The sequence below is a fragment of the Platichthys flesus genome, chromosome 17 (genome assembly GCF_949316205.1).
Source record: "Platichthys flesus chromosome 17, fPlaFle2.1, whole genome shotgun sequence".
NCBI classification, from domain to species: domain Eukaryota; kingdom Metazoa; phylum Chordata; class Actinopteri; order Pleuronectiformes; family Pleuronectidae; genus Platichthys; species Platichthys flesus.
This window is the reverse complement of record NC_084961.1, coordinates 12068003-12080981: the sequence shown is the minus strand read 5'-3', so window position 1 is coordinate 12080981 and position 12979 is coordinate 12068003. Positions and strand designations below refer to the sequence as shown.

Genomic DNA, 12979 nt, shown 5'->3' with positions numbered 1-12979 from the left:
TGTCTGCAATTGAAAATATCCCTTGCTACAGTGCTGATAAAAATATATACATAGGAAATATTTAAGAAGTCGTGTAACAAATGTACAATCAATTTTTTAAAAACATGAATATTTTTTTCAAATACACACATTAACAAATGAAAATGTGCAATTATACTCAAATGAATAAGGTACTGCTTCAAGAGAAAAATAAACGTAATGGTTAAAACAAACTTATAGGGGGATTCATGCAGTCAACAAAAGTAAAAGTTTTTTTGCTCTTTGTAAGTCGACATAGGGAGAACTTCAGAGAGTCACAAACAGGTTTGTAGATTGATGTGTACGTCCAAAGAAGAAAGAACAACTGCAGGGCACCTGCTGATTTTCAGAATGGCCACCACACGGATTCAGTCATAAAAAGCTCTGGGTCTCTAATAGGGCCCGAATATGGGGACTGGGCTACATCTTGTTAAAGTGTCCACACTTCGTCCCAGACCTGACGATGAAGAGCTGCAGTAAGAGAGAAGAGGGGGTGAAATGGTCAACTCAAGATTTCCAGACGGGGAATTGATTTATAATGCAGGTCAAAGCTCATACCTTTCGCAGTCGGAGTCAAAGGAGCCCTTCTCCAATACTCTACCAACATAATGCCTGTTGGAACTCTGTATGGCTTCGGCCACCGTGTACCTAGTCTTACCAACGGCACACCTTTCGATCTTTGTGATCCTGAGGTCCGACTGGAGGAACAGATGGAGCCGACTGTCTGACAACAACAATGGTGTGTGAAGAACGCTAGAGAAGAGAGGAAGACTTGAAGACTTGCTGGAGTCCAGTAGTTTGTGTAAGGTTGTAAACAGAGAAACAAATGCAGAAGAAAACCACCTCACAAAGAGTCACTCACTTTTCCAAAAACTCTTTTAGGCCCTTCATTCTCTGCGACACCTGTTCCGTGTTCTTCAGACTGAAGAAAGGGTTCCACGGTGGCAACTTGGGTAATTCTCTGGACAAGAGTATAAGAGAAAAGTCTAAGAAAATCCACTTTGCATGGTCTATTCAAAAGGTAAATCGCAGTAATGTTCGATTTCATGCAATTCACAGTTACCCGTTTATTTAGGTACAAATGGCAAAAACGAATGCAGTTTAATATAAAAGTGCTGCAAGATATCCTACAATGATTTTTATAAGGTTTAGTTTGTGTGTTTTATTGAGGTGTTGATTCAAATTGATTCAGCTTTTGAGGCAGTTTATTAAATTGTGTTCTAATTGATGGTCGACTAAATTACAGACATCTTTTTTTTTAAAGGGGCAATAGAGTTCAACAAGGTTATTGACATACAAGGTGGAATGAACGGTTATGAACATACATGATCAGAGCATTCTGCTCCAGGCAATGACGCAGCCAAACAAATTCACTGTAACGCCGTCTCACACAGGAGGTCTTCTTTCGAAAACACATGCTATTGGTCTACAAGAGAGAAACAGAGGTTAAACACAACTCAGACAAAACTAAGCAGCGAGTTTCAACCCCCCCCCCCCCCCCATTAAAAAGGTGGCACTTACATCTAAACAGATCTCGTAGTCTGCATGCTTGTGCCAGAGGTCGTCTTTTTGGAGCCTTGGATCTCGAACACAAATGCTGATAAACTCCTGCAAGATTAAAAAATCACAGACCCATCCGGGTATTAAATGTCGATTTCTCAACAGCAGCTCGTCTCTGACCCGTGGGTGTATTGCTGAGGAGGTGCAGTGTGATGGAGCATGCTTGACCACTTACAGATTTTGAGAGATTCTCTAGCATACTGTCCATAATGGGTACACACCTGGAAGAAAACAGAAAGTGTCAGTCGAATAGAACGATCTGGATCTGTTGCAACGTACAAGCCTCTTATTTTAGCTTTAGCCTGTCGGTGCTGGCAAATGGCCACACGCCATTTCAACAATTGGGATACATTTCTATTACCAGAGAACCGTCAAAGCTCATTGTTCCAATGCAAGATTAGTTATGTAAAGCTGCGGCCCCAGTTGGCAATTAATACTCTAAAGACTCAAAAGTACAAACATTTGGAGCTGACGCAGCATTAAGGGGAACAAAGGGCCAACAACAAGGATTTTTCCTGCGAGGAAATCTTGTTTAAAACACATCAACAATCACACAAATGACGAGAAAGCCTTTCCTAGCCCTCTAGAGTCCGCTCTTTACACCCAGCCGCTGGGGTCACATGACCTGCATATCTAAAGGCTTCAGCAACCCATTGGCTCATCGGATTATTCATTCTGCAAAAAAGATACAATGACATTTACAAGCTTTAGGTCCAAATCATCAACCAGTGCCAAAGTCCCGGAGATTACCCAGAGAGAGACTCTGAGCCAAACCCGACCGACACATCACAACAACAACAAAAAAAAACAAAACACACTGCTTTGGGCTGCAATTCCACCCAGTTGGTGAAATAAATCTTATGAACAAATAACAACAACAATCCTCGTAACATCAACAAGGCATCGAGGTCAGCACAAGCCACAGCAGCTGTGTAGCCCCTTTTTCCACCAGTGACTAAACTTAAACAGCATATGCACCGTTTCTGACAGAGAGGATCATCATCACGGTCAATAAATATCCTGCTAACTGTATTGTCAATATTAATCCTGCAAGCTGAAAATCTATATACACCTGGGTATAATATATAATGTTTATATCCATCCCCTGTTCAAATTTTTAAACAGTTTTCATACTTTATCACATTGTACTACTTTAGATTAACTTGTTCAGTTGATTTGTGTGCATGTACTCACACGGTGTTCTGAAATACTGCATATTTTCCTACTTTCTTTTCACATGCCATTTGACGGTACAATCCACATCATCCACCACTTCTTAAGTATTTTTTTTAAACTTGTGTTGTTGTTTTGGGTTGTTGAGCGAGATGTAAACATCCAAATGAACGCAGTGTAAAACCAAAAGCCAAATTCCCGGCGTGTTAACACACACCTGGACAAACAAAGCGGATTCTGATCCGTGTTACATCTGCAACCCTCCTGACAGATTGTATATATATAACCCGAAGAAAATAAAAAAAATAAAAATCAATAGGTTCAATTCAAACTTTATTCGAAGCGAATTTGAAAAAAACGGGTTTTGTTCATGGTCACGACCAACAAACTAACAATCGTGACAGGACCTGAGGGTCATCAGAAGCTCAAGAGAGACGAAAAACAAACTACAGCCTAAGAAAATGATTCAAAAAGCCCCCCCCCCCTCTCCATGTTTCCCTGAAGCCGCCGCTCCGTCCTACCGTTCACCGTCCGGGTCCCTCCGGAGCTCAGTGATGCGGAGCAGGGCCGTTGCTCCTCGGTCTCAGCTCGGCCTCAGCTCGGCCTGGTGCGGTGCGGACGGAGCTGCACTGACTCGCTGTGACCTCCCGCTCAACACGCTGCACGTCACGGCGCAACAAAACTCACTCGGAATAAAAACTGTGGTGTTGAAATAAATATAGTTACATGAATATTACGGGGGGAAATGCTTTCTACGCGGTCGAGAGAACGACCTGACGTCCCGCGTGGTAGAATCGTGTGGCGTGCAGCTTCGAGGCGCGCACCTGTTCTTCATCGGTTTAAATGGCCTTACCTGGTGGGAGGAGGAGGAGGAGGGAAAATGGTGGTTCAACTAGAACCGTGAATAACCAACGTAAGATAATCGGCCGAGCCTAAGAGGTCCTGCGGGTAAGGTTTAGGTGAGAAATTTTATTTAAAAATAATCCTGGTGATGTTTTCCCTCGTGTGTGAATTGTGGTTTTTCTTGACCCTAGAATGGACCCTCAAGGCAACTCAAGGCTGCCAGAGGTTCTCTGTGATGTTTGGAAGGGGAGATTGAGGTGAGGGGTATTCAGCTGCAATATGCAACATCACCACTAGATATCACTAAATTCTGCACACTGAACCTTTAACTGTAAGTATAGCCTCACTTTAAGAGGTAAAACAAAAACCCAGGGCCAGAGTCTGTTTTACGTCTCATGTTCGAATCCCCAAAGTGTGCGATGCCTTCTTCTTCTTCTTCTTCTTCCACTTTTTCATGTTTTATGGCATTTGGAAATAACGTTATGTCGCATTACGCCACCTATTGGTAAGGATGGTGGATCGGGAAACATTCACTCATTCTACCAAAAAATGAAGTAAAATAAAATAACACAGAGTTATATTCTCTCTATCAATTGTGTCCTTCTGAGATATTTAAAACAAAAAAACAAAACTTTTCTCTCTTGAGACTTCTTCGTGAGCAACTACGTAAAATATACATTAGCTTTATTTCTTTAAGCTTCAGTATTAGTTCCCTTCTCTTAGCTTCTCTCGAGTTTCCTGTTCGTGCAAAATTCACACTATCCTGTGTTAGGTTTTCCTATTACTAAAAATGTTCTGTTCCACCCTGAATGACCAAAACGCAGATAGTATTGTTTTCTCTCGCCGGGCTCTACTCGTGTTTCTCTTCATACCTCCGTTTCTTTGAATGCTGTAAAACCACCTTCCTGTTGCTTTTGCCACCTTTCTGTTAACTTATGCTTAATTGTGGTCTTCATTTCATTTTACTACTGTGACATCAATGTGTGATTATGTGAATTCTCAGACTGACAAAAATAAGGCAATCTACTTAAACTCACTTGTATGGACTAGTATTTACATGCTTTTTATTTTGATAGTATTTATCTTTGAAAATTGTAAATGTTTTGGTCTGAATGTTGTTCTTTTATTGTATTATTGTGGTTCTTCTGATGTGGCTTTTCTTGCACTTTGTGTATCTTATTTGACGAAGCACCTTGTAACTGGTTTTTGAAAGTTGCTTTATAGACATAAAGTTTATTATGGTTGCTGTTATAGCCTGAATTGCCACAAAACTTAAATCTCAGCTTTCAGAAAATTAAGAAATTCACAGATTATATTCTAATAATTGTAAATATAATGGTTTGTAGAGCTTTCTAATTGTCTCTGTTGCTGATTTAGGTGCTAAAATATAATTTTGCCTACAATTGACTGGCTGGTAAATATGTTCCTGTAAGTTATTTATTTATACCTGTTATTAATAGCAAAGGAATTGTGGATATAAAATTTAAATCATAATGAAAATACATGATTATTTTATTGTGTATTTCTAGAATTTAAGAGAAGCTAACTCGGACGTCACTGTTGCAAAGTTTAAGTATGATTCATTCAGAGTTTCATGATCCATGGTGTTTTTAACAGCTGACAATGGACAGGCAACATGATTTCCCACATGTAGAAGGGGACACTGCGAAACAACAGCCACAGGCCTAAAGCTTCTTTAGAAGGACATTCTATCATCATCGAATAATGGTTTTCCCAAACCAACATCCACAACTTTCACAGTCTTGCCATTAAATCCTTTAGTAATCATCACTTTTCCTCTTTCAACAAGTCTCACAACAGCGGTTTCTCTCCTGATGCAGCACATGCCCTGTGGCCCCCAGACCAAACCACATAGCACCCTCCCAACACCAAAATGTAAGGACAATACATGTACATATTTTTCACACTTATATAACAATAAAATCATAGAGCTCTTACGGTTGTCCAAAGAGGTTTAATCCAAGCTTCAGTCCTGCGAGGATGAGGAGGGTGATCAAATCAGTGCGATGAGACCAGTAATAAAGACTCCGAGGGGGTAGGTCTGACAGAGGGGCAAAGGTTAAGAAGGGGGAGGCTAATTTGCATATAAAGGTCCTTTCATCACAGGGGACATCAGCAGATAAGTCTCTTCTCTTGCTGCGGTTCAGTCTCAAACTGTAATAAGTAGCTATAGAGCAGCAGTTTTTATTTGTTTATGAGCCTGTAGATAAATAAATTGGCTTGAAGTGGCCTGATTAAGAACAATCTGAGAAGAGCTGAAGGAGAAAACACAACAAACACAAAGTCTCAGATTATGTCCTGCTAATTTGTTTAGAGAACACAAAGTTATCTCCTTCGCTCACATTGACTTTAGACATATTTAAACCAATTATTATATATGAAGCAAATTACATATTTTAAAATCAAGGTAATTCAAAAGCTTTGGTGTCCATTTTTCAACCATTTATACCAAGCAGCACAATGAAGACAACCCAATTATAAACCTAAAGAATGCAGATTTAAGTGTTTGATCATGGTTTTCTCCTGGTGTAGAAGATTTGCATACAAGTGGGAATTGCACTGATAACACTTCTGACTTAATCAAGACATTCCAGATTTATGGTTTAGTATGTAAACACCTGATTTGATTTCTTTTAAAAGTGTTAACATGAACCTGCGGCCTGTTGTCATGCAAACACTTTCAGTTTCATGACAGGATTCATGATGACGAGAAGAAAACACTCTAAATATATTCTTCTTTATATCATTTTAGGCGTCTGCACATATCCAGATAAAAAAACATTAATTTAGCGCTGTTCATTACAAATGTCAATCTTGAAAAAACACCTGTAAGATTGGGTCCGTTGATGGATGATCCATGACTTTTCCATGGAAAGAAAAAATGCCATTTGTCATGGAAAAATCTGCACTAATGCAAAAAAGGTCCCAAGTCCATCTCCCACAGCCTGATACCAGTCAGGAGACTGTTCTTCATAGCACAGTGGGGTAGCTGTGCCGTCTGGGGACATGGTACATTACTGCAGAGCTCAGTTGTTTTATAGGTTATGAGATGCTGCGATTTAATAACCAAAAATCGCTCTCAGCTGAGTGCATACATCCATCAAGATCCATCAGACCTCCATGAAACCAAAATTAAATTCAGTAAATCCAGATTTGCAGACCTGCACCAATAAATCTCCTTATCTTGCCTAATTAGTTTCATCAATAATCATGGTTTATTCAGAGAAATTAGGAACAAATTGACGCCATATTTACTGGTCCTGGATTTGACCAAAATAAATGGGTTCTTCCTCGGGTGATGCCTTAACACTCCGCAAATTGTTTTGGAAATCAGTTGAGTAGATTTTACATAATCATAACCTCCAAGGAACTGTGGGGGTAGAAATGATTTATTTAAAGACGGCTGCCAAAACTGGACATACTAACAGAGGAAAGTCTTACATTGAAAATCTTATGGGAGTAAAGGTATAGATGTGGTGTAGATTGGACTATACTATAAACCTTCCATGTCCAGGAAAGAGAAGGAGGACTTGCTTATCAAAAACTATTCAGGAGACGGCAGGAAATGCTGCTGAAACTATCAAATCACACTATTAAACTTTATTACTATTAAACTATGCTTTACGGGCACAATTTCAACATCAAGGTTCCAAACTCTCACTAAAACGAAATGTTTCTGTGACACATCTAGAAAAAATAAAGTAATAACTATAGTTAAATCTCAATATTGATTTTACTTTCTAAACCGTTGGAACCACAACTGATGCGTGGGATTTGGTCACATAAAACCTTTATTAGAACTTCAAATGATATATACAAACAAAGTATACAAAAAGCACATTTAGAACAAAACATCACTTGAGTGAAACAAAATCTTAAATGAGACAGTTATACCAGAGGTGGTTGATAGCTTAACAAACCAAAGCTTATCAAATTTACAAAATCTGACCAGTATGATTATAGGCAGTGGTGGGTATGGCTTCTAACCTGCCATCACCAAACTAAATCAGAATATGAAACCGGAAGACTTATGACTAATAAGAAACACCATCACCTGTTTTCTCTCCATCAGTTCAGCAAATATGTACAAATAACATGGCTCTCATCGACTTCCAAACAGTTCAAGTCTTCAAACATCTTCAAAATATAACTAAGCAGACTAAAACTAGAAAGCATGCCAGAGAAGAAATGTCAGTCCTGAGGAGAGAGGGCATAAGTGGTGCAAAGGACTGCAGGGACACCAGGGGAGGGTTTTACTGAGTTTCATCCTCTGGACAGGAATGCCATGTCAGTCTCTCCTCGTAGAAGGAGATGACCACCTGAGGGCAGCGAGTGTTGGCCTCGCGGGCTGGGACCAAGTCTGCTTCATCTGAGTCTTTCCTAAAAAACAAGAACAAAATTCATAATGTTTGATGTCAAATGCAACACTGGCAGACGAGCGCATGATTCAATTTAAATTAGACATTGGGCTGTTTAGACATATTGGGATTTATTTCATTCTGGACTCACCATTTCATTAAAAACATCAACTCCCCGCTGCTGTCTGTTGCACCAATGATCCGCTCTGGGTCGAGGCTCCTAGCAAAGCCACGTGGTTTTTCAGCCTGTAAATGATGAAAACAGAACACGTGTGCACAATCAAGAAACTGGAGCAGTGGTTCATTGTACCAAACATAAAATATTGTGCTGGACCAGCGACATCCTCCAGGTGAAGGTGAAAGAATATCTGGCTGCAGTTCAGACACTCAGGATGGAAAGAAGTAAAGATTCACTAAAGCCGTTTTCAGACATGAACTCTGGAGGATATCTAACATTTAAAACACTCTTTATCTACTGGAGGGGTTGGTGAAGTGTTTGAGGTCACAAAACACTTATGGAGTATCACAGGTAAACAGTGTAGCAGCTAGGGAACAATCGAGTATAAGTCATGATATTAGGGGCTTGTCTTAAGATGTCAAAAAAACTCAAAACAAGTTTATTAACACCATGTATTTCAGCATCGATGTCTGCAGATATATCTTCCAATGAGGTGCATTCAGGGTCAAAAACTGCTTGTGGATTTTTAGGCTGAAAACACAGTATAAATTACAGAGTTAAAAAATGAATGGCGGGGCTTCCGGACATTTGGATGACGACACAAAAGCAGTATGGAGGGATAGAATGGGTTTGGTTTTTTTTTTTTACTTCTGAAGATAAGCCCCTAATATCTTTAGCTGTATTGGATTCGGCTGCTTCACTGTTTACCCCTGAAACTCCATAAGTGTTTTGTGGACTCACACAATACACCCACCCCTCCATCGGCATAGTTGTGAGTAGATAATGAGTGAATCATCATTTTTGGGTTAACTATTCCTTTAAGTTATTTTCGTGCTCACAAACTTTACAACGTTGAGCAAAAAGTGTCAAGCCCAGTTGGTGAATTATTTTGTATTTGGTTCTGAGACCGCTATAAACGATCCCATGGTCACTCCAGGACAGGGCCAGGAGCTGCTGAATGTCAGTAACAGGTCTTTTAAATAAAAGGAGTAACAGACTGGTGACTATTTACATGGAAAAACACAAATTAGTGTTTAAGTAAGTGTTGAGCCACCACATTCACTCATCAAAATGTCCTATGTGTGTTCAATGGACTTGATAAGGCTATAGCATGTGCTTTCACACTCAAACCTTTCAGTAAACTTTGGTGCCTTATGGATGTGGCAGGGAGAGTGGTTATTCCATAGATCCCTCCCCCCTTTGTCACCTTTACTCATCTTACTAATTGTGACGTCACAATGGTGCTACAACATTTTTGTGTCTGGTGCAACAAGGTAATGTGACACGTGGGAGGCGATTCTATTTGATCATTAGTTTGACAAATGCTCCGCAGAGAAAATAATAGTCATCGTTAAGATTAATATGGCATCATCGTAAAAATATAAGTCAACTCACCACATCTTTCTTCTTTGCTTCCGTCTCTGCTGGCTCGTCAGTCGATGCCTTCCTCTTGACGGGGGCAGGCTTCTCTGTGATGTTCTTCTGTGCTTCCAAAAATCCTGAAATCAGCTCTGGGCAGTCCAGGTTCTCTTCAGGCTCCCAGGTATTATCAGCACTGAAAAAGAGCAGGGGAGGGAGGACGTTCAGCATTCGGATCTCAATACTTCCACCAATGAAGGCACAAACCATGCGTTTAACGTTCTTTTTTTTTAACTAGCTTGTATGCAGAACTGATGTTTCAATAATATGGACAAAAGCATAGCACTTTCAACTCAGCGGGGCTGGGGGCAACATGTGTCGGAGGCAACTCACTCTGTAAATCCTTTCCACTTCAAGAAGAACTCCACTTTCCCATTAACAAGACGCTGGTCCAGCACTTTCTCCACCACAAACTCTTCAGGTTCCTCCTGTGGATCCTGAGAATCTTTCTTCCCCTTCATAGTCTGCTTTTTGCCCATGTTGTGCACTAAAAGCAAAAAAGGTACAGGAAAAGCAAACAGTTAGAACCATGTACTTCGAGTCACATGCAAAACTGGTGCCGCTTCTATCCTCATGTTCGTATCGGAGCCTTTGACTTAAAACACGCCACAGACAAGGAGGTGCCTCGTTGTGTGTCCAAACAAGCCAACGTGTAAAACATAAACACTGGTGTAATGTTTATGTAGGAACCGCGCTAGCTAGCTTAGCCGAGCGCTGTACACAATGTTAAATCCGAACTAGCCCACTCAAGAGATAACGTTACGCGGGTTAGCTATCGTGCTAATCGCAGCCACTATAATTCAATGCCTGTAAATGGGAGATACTACGTGGTTCACTTTGCATTGCCGGTGCAACGCTTCAGGTTCAGGAGCGGTGTTAGCATACAAGCTAAAGCCCGAAGTAGCATTAGCAATGGAGAAAGGCAAGTTTAACGCTGGACTAAACCGCTCCGATCATCTATAAATGAATGATGAGGCTACTGCATGGAAAAGCTAGCTGACTTTAATGTGCACAAAACACAACCGGATACTGTGAGCGAGGTAAGCGCTTACTGATTCACTGACTCGTGTCCGAAGCTTTGATACTAAAGCAAGCTTGCTCTGTTTGGATAACGCCGTGGCTAACTCGAAGCTATAAGGGCTACGCTGATCAGCCGTGCTATCGTCATGCGGCTTGTTTCAAAGTAACGCAAAGTAATGAATCGGTATACGTACTTACCGTAAGAACTGCACTGCGCTCGTCAGTGCTGCTTCCTCACCACGCGGTCTGCCTCCTCTATATCTGGGGCCTGCAGATCCGCGGGTCGGGCGCCAAAAAACCTCGGCTGTAATCGTTGGTCTCCTACGGAAGCCTGGAGGCGGAAACCGATTTGCTTCGCATCTTCTGCGTCTCGTGGTCGTCCGTTTCAATTGAGTAGCGAGACATTGGCCAGATCTACCCGAGTCCTTTATTGACATACACAGGGGCGGCTCCTGGTACAGGCGACATAGACGGTTGCCTAGGGCGCAAAATGCCGAGAGGGCGACACATGACACTGATTTATCATGACTTGACACATGCAATGTAAAACAATAGAGTAACCCATCATCCTCCAGAACCGGGGTAGCGCCGCGGCCACACACACACACAAGCACATCATCTCTTGTGGGGGGCTACAGGCTTGCGTAGATCAGTCCCCTGTAAAGACCAGCATCATTTACCCCTCAACAAGCACGGGGAAGTGATGATGATGATGAAAAATGAAATATAAAAAATTTAAATATAAAAAAATGTAATAAATTAAAGTAAATATAAAAAAAATTAATAAATTAAATTTAAAAAAAAACTGCGCACGCACATCCTGCGCAGAAGCCCACAGCGCACATCCTGCGCAGAAGCCCATTGTGCACATCCTGCGCAGAACCGAACTGCCACATACTGCAGAAGCCCATTGCGCACATCCTGTGCAGAACCGAACTGCGCACATCCTGCGCAGTAGCCCATTGCGCACATCCTGCGCAGAAGCCCTATGCGCAGGATTAAGCGAGCATATATATATATATATATATATATACATTTTTGAGTATAAGATATTTAGCAATTAATATGAGAAATCCTGCCAATTTTATGACTTCAGTATATGGCCAGCTTGAAGATGGGAAAGAGTCGGGTTTGAACCCGGGCCCTTCTTGTTAAAGAACGACTACCTTGCCGACTAGGTCAAACAGCCTGCTGATAGACATGAGAAACTAAGCACTGTAGCCTAAGTAGAAGGGGAAATTAGCTTTTAATAAATGAATTGATAAGTCGACCAATAGAAAATTACCCGTCAACTATTTAGATATTCTTGAAACATTTCATTCTACCTTTAATTTCCTGTTGTGTTTCTAATAATTATTAATGTTTGTGACAATTCCTTGATAAATGGGTGGAGGTTTTATTACCTCTGCTGAGGAGGTGATGTTTCACCTCTGATTTGTCAGTCAACAGGTTTACCAATAACCACACAACTTGGTAGAAGGAAGCTTCATGGATCAAAGCTGAACCTATACGGCTCTGTTGAGCTCTACTGAGTGCCAGTCTAGTGACACTACAAACCCCCCATAGGGTTTGTAGTGTGAAGCTAATGAGGTGTTTTATAAATATGTGATCGAAAACGTCAGACCAAGTGAATCCACTTTATTTCAGCATGAACAGAAAATAGAAGGGAGTTTCATTTCACCTCATTACAGTTCCTCATAGCAGCATGATGCATACAACGAGATGTTTAAAAACCTACTCATTTTGGCAGCATAGTAGGGACATTTGCTGATGTCACCACCCGTGGCTTCGTGGACAGGCAAGCCAGCATCTAAAACATCCTCCTGGATGGCTCCCTGTGTCAACAGTCAGGCGGCGGCTCGCACAGAATTTGCGCTTCCGCCTCAGGTGTGTCCCTGACGTACACGCTGTGGTGATAGACTGCGGTTAGAGTCAAAGATGAGTCAAAAGATGAAATTATCAGGTACACAATTCAGAAAGCACCGCAAAGTAGAGGAGAAGAAAGAACATTATAGAGGTAAGAATCACCCCGATTGTGGACATCATTGATGTTTATTTGTGTCGACATGACATGATATGCTATCAGTACAGGACTCTTTCATATTTTTTATTGTATATTTTTATTGTTTTTTATAGCTTACAAATTTGTCTCCCTGTGTGCATCTGTATACAGTCCAAAAGTTCTTGGGGATGCATGACAGTCTGCGTGTGTATGTTCGGGGGCGCCAATCTGAAATCTCGTCGAGGGCGCCAACATTGGCAGGGCTGGCCCTAAACATACATGTGACTTTAGTGGATCCAACAAGCAAACAACCTCAGTGGAACTGATCATCGAGGTGGATTACAGACAGAGATCCCAAGACAGTGGCCCCCAAAAATAAACACACAA

The 12979-nt window shown here is 41.1% G+C and overlaps 2 protein-coding genes across 5 annotated transcripts; both read right to left on the bottom strand.

The window, feature by feature from the left end:
* Positions 1 to 203: 203 nt before the first annotated feature.
* snx10a (sorting nexin 10a) lies at positions 204 to 3572 on the bottom strand. 2 transcript variants are annotated; one of them, XM_062409506.1, is made up of 7 exons: positions 3273 to 3572; positions 1754 to 1799; positions 1540 to 1626; positions 1344 to 1444; positions 881 to 979; positions 577 to 771; positions 204 to 489 (listed from the first exon to the last, which is right to left on the bottom strand). In XM_062409506.1, exons 2-7 carry the CDS (start codon positions 1784 to 1786, stop codon positions 411 to 413), a joined length of 594 nt encoding a protein of 197 aa, XP_062265490.1. In that variant the 5' UTR covers positions 1787 to 1799; positions 3273 to 3572; the 3' UTR covers positions 204 to 410. The 2 variants fall into 2 exon arrangements, with proteins under 2 accessions (XP_062265490.1, XP_062265489.1); XM_062409505.1 differs by having other exon boundaries at positions 3478 to 3561.
* Positions 3573 to 7388: 3816 nt separating this feature from the next.
* cbx3a (chromobox homolog 3a (HP1 gamma homolog, Drosophila)) lies at positions 7389 to 10948 on the bottom strand. Of its 3 annotated transcripts, none has more exons than XM_062409504.1 (5): positions 10789 to 10948; positions 9904 to 10057; positions 9547 to 9706; positions 8125 to 8219; positions 7389 to 7995 (listed from the first exon to the last, which is right to left on the bottom strand). In XM_062409504.1, the coding sequence occupies exons 2-5, from the start codon at positions 10047 to 10049 to the stop codon at positions 7869 to 7871; spliced, it is 528 nt and encodes a 175-aa protein (XP_062265488.1). In that variant the 5' UTR covers positions 10050 to 10057; positions 10789 to 10948; the 3' UTR covers positions 7389 to 7868. The 3 variants fall into 3 exon arrangements, with proteins under 3 accessions (XP_062265488.1, XP_062265486.1, XP_062265487.1); XM_062409502.1 differs by having other exon boundaries at positions 10785 to 10943; XM_062409503.1 differs by lacking the exon at positions 10789 to 10948 and adding an exon at positions 10623 to 10754.
* Positions 10949 to 12979: the final 2031 nt, after the last annotated feature.

Bases quoted from the DNA above. Each gene is read 5' to 3' on its own strand.
- snx10a (XM_062409505.1), bottom strand. The intron at 1,445-1,539 runs GTAAGTGCCACC...TCTCTCTTGTAG, and splicing joins ACTACGAGATCTGTTTAGAT to ACCAATAGCATGTGTTTTCG. The intron at 490-576 runs GTATGAGCTTTG...CTCTTACTGCAG, and splicing joins TTTGACTCCGACTGCGAAAG to CTCTTCATCGTCAGGTCTGG.
- cbx3a (XM_062409502.1), bottom strand. The intron at 9,707-9,903 runs GTGAGTTGCCTC...GCTCTTTTTCAG, and splicing joins AAGTGGAAAGGATTTACAGA to TGCTGATAATACCTGGGAGC. The intron at 8,220-9,546 runs GTGAGTTGACTT...CATCATTTACAG, and splicing joins AAGCAAAGAAGAAAGATGTG to GCTGAAAAACCACGTGGCTT.